This window comes from Hyaena hyaena, unplaced genomic scaffold, assembly GCF_003009895.1.
Source record: "Hyaena hyaena isolate Hyena2069 unplaced genomic scaffold, ASM300989v1 scaffold_9, whole genome shotgun sequence".
In the NCBI taxonomy this organism is placed as follows: Eukaryota; Metazoa; Chordata; class Mammalia; order Carnivora; family Hyaenidae; genus Hyaena; species Hyaena hyaena.
In genome coordinates, this window is record NW_024080641.1 from 4456575 (window position 1) to 4459150 (window position 2576).

Sequence of the window (2576 nt, forward strand, 5' to 3'; positions counted from 1 at the left end):
GGGGGGGGGGGCGCGGGTGTTTGAGAAGCTGGGAGGGGGGCCCTGGCTGGGACTTGTACTGGAGTCCCTCCTCTCTCCTCCCCCCTCCGGGGAACAGGTGATCGAAGAGCTTCGAAAGTTGCTCCAATTCTATGAGAAGCAGGAGGGAGAGAAGCTGCCGTTTCTGGGCCTGGCTCTGAGCTCCCGGAAGAACCTTTGCATTCATCCTGAGGTGAGTGCCCGTCTCCTCCCTTGCCTGACGCCTCCCCGTGCCCGCCCCCCCCCCCCCCCCCCCCGGGGTTGAGGAGACTTCCAGCCAACCAGGAATCCCGGATCCCCAGACCAGACCTCTCAGGGCGATAGGCAGGGACCAGGCGCAGAACTGCCCCCTCGCTCCTCAAATTCTGACTCCTCATTTGTGGGCCAAACGCACCTCCTCCCCAGCCTGAGAGAGGTTAAAAAAGGCAGTTCCTGGGGTCCAGCAGGGTCTGGTTTCCTGGCTGTGAAATTTAATAGTCCTGTATTCTCAGCTAGGTGGTTTCTGTAGTTGGGCTTCAGTCTCCCTTTCTGTAAAATGAGGGTAATTAGTTACCGGCTTCATACAGCTGTTGAGAAGTTTGGGCAACTGGGTGGGGGAGGGGTGTGTGAAATGGGTGAAGGGGGGGTCAAAATGTACAAACTTCTAATTATAAAACACATAGGTTGTAATGAATAGGATGGTGACTATAGTTAATAACATTGTATCATCTGTTTGAAAATTGCTGAGAGAGTAGATCTTAAGAATTCTCATAGTAAGAAAAAAAATTGTGGGGCACCTGCGTGGCTCAGTCAGGAGAGCATGCGACTCTTGATCTCCAGGGTTACGAGTTCAAGCCCCACATTGGACATAGAGCTTACTTTAAAAAAGAAAAGAAAAAGAATTGTAATTATGTGGTGGCGGGTATTAACTAGACTTATCGTGGTGGTCATTTTGCAATATGTACAAGTATCGAATCCTAATGTTGTACAACCTGAAACTAACGTAGTGTTACATGTCCATTATATCTCAGTAATTAAAAAAAAAAAAGATTAAGAGGTGCTTGGGTGGCCCAGTCGGTTAAGCTCAGCTCATGATCTCAGTTTGTGGATTCGAGCCCTGCATTGGGCTCCGTGCTGGCAGCTCAGAGCCTGGGGCCGGCTTCGGATTCTGTGCCTCCCTATCTCTCTGCCCCTCCCCCGCTCACGCAATGTCTCCGAAAAATGAACAGACGTTAAAAAAATAAGACTGAGTGAGATAACGTATGTATAGCCCTTAGCGTGCGCAAAAAGCTAAAACAACATTAGAAATGGCAATGATATTTATATAATAATCTGGTATTTATACAATAATCTGTGATTTATATAATAATCTGTGACACGTAGAATATTTGTTACTACTAAGTTTTGTTACAAAACCACTGGGCTCCCTGCCAGGCAGTGTTTCAAGCACGTGTCATGTGGTAACTCACGGAATATACACTATAGGACATTCTTTGTAAGAATATGAGACCCGATAGATGACATGGATGATAATTAGAAGTAGCACGGGCCTTGGCAACCGATGAAATGGGAAGAGGAGAGGGCAGGGTCAGCAGCCTCCTTTGGTGAAGGAACAGTTTCTGTTGTGGGAAAAGGGGGCCCTGGGGCTGTGAAGGTGCCACCCCCAGAGCCTTGGGGCTACGGGGCAGGGCAAGGCCAGTTCTCAAAACTGTGCCATTGGAACCTCCTCTGATTCTCAGACTTGCCAGGGTTCTGGGTATTTTAGCATTTGTACAGATTAAGCAGTTACCCTTAAGGTACCTGCTTAAAGATTCTTCAAAGCTTGACTTTTTTTTTTTTTTTTTTTCAACTGAGGTACAATTGACGTACATTGTTAGTTTCAGGTGGACAGTGCACAGGTTCGGTAATTGTATACTTTGCAAAATGATCACCACGGTTAAATCTAGTTATATTTCTTTACAGAATTCCAAAAATTTTTTTCTTTTGATAATGAGAACTTTTCAGATCTCTCTTAGGAACTTGCAATAATGTAATACAGTATTTTGAACTATAGGCTCGCTAGATATCCCTAGAACTTGTTTATTTTATAACTGAAAGTTTCATCCCCTTTACCTGTTTCTCACCCCCTGCCCACCACCAATATGTTTTCTGTATCCCCCTTTTTTTTTTAGATTTTTTTAAAAGTTTATTTATTTTGAGAGAGTGCACACAAGTGTGTGAGTGGGGGAGGAGCAGAGAGAGAGGGAGAGAGAATCACAAGCAGGCTCTGAGCACGGCCAGCAGAGAGCCCAACGTGGGGCTCAATATCACGAACCGTAAGATCATGACCTGAGCCAAGATCAAGAGTCAAATGCTTGCCCAGCTGAGCCACCCAGGTGCCCCTAAAGATTTTATTTTATTATTATTATTTTACAATTTTTTTAATGTTTATTTTTTATTTTTTAAAATATTTTTTATTTATTTCTAGGAGAGAGAGAGACCGCGTGAGCAGGGGAGGGTCAGAGAGAGAGGGAGATACAGACTCTGAAATTGGCTCCAGGCTCTGAGCTGGCAGTCAGCACAGAGCCCGACGCGGGGCT

At 45.7% G+C, this 2576-nt stretch overlaps 1 protein-coding gene across 1 annotated transcript in view; it reads left to right on the plus strand.

Moving 5' to 3' along the window:
• ERCC2 (ERCC excision repair 2, TFIIH core complex helicase subunit) overlaps nucleotides 1-2576 on the plus strand; it is a 16727-nt gene that overhangs the window by 2501 nt on the left and 11650 nt on the right. The window contains exon 5 of the mRNA XM_039249802.1: nucleotides 65-211. Within this exon, the coding sequence (XP_039105733.1) occupies nucleotides 65-211 (147 nt within the window). The remainder of the gene's footprint in view (nucleotides 1-64; nucleotides 212-2576) is intronic.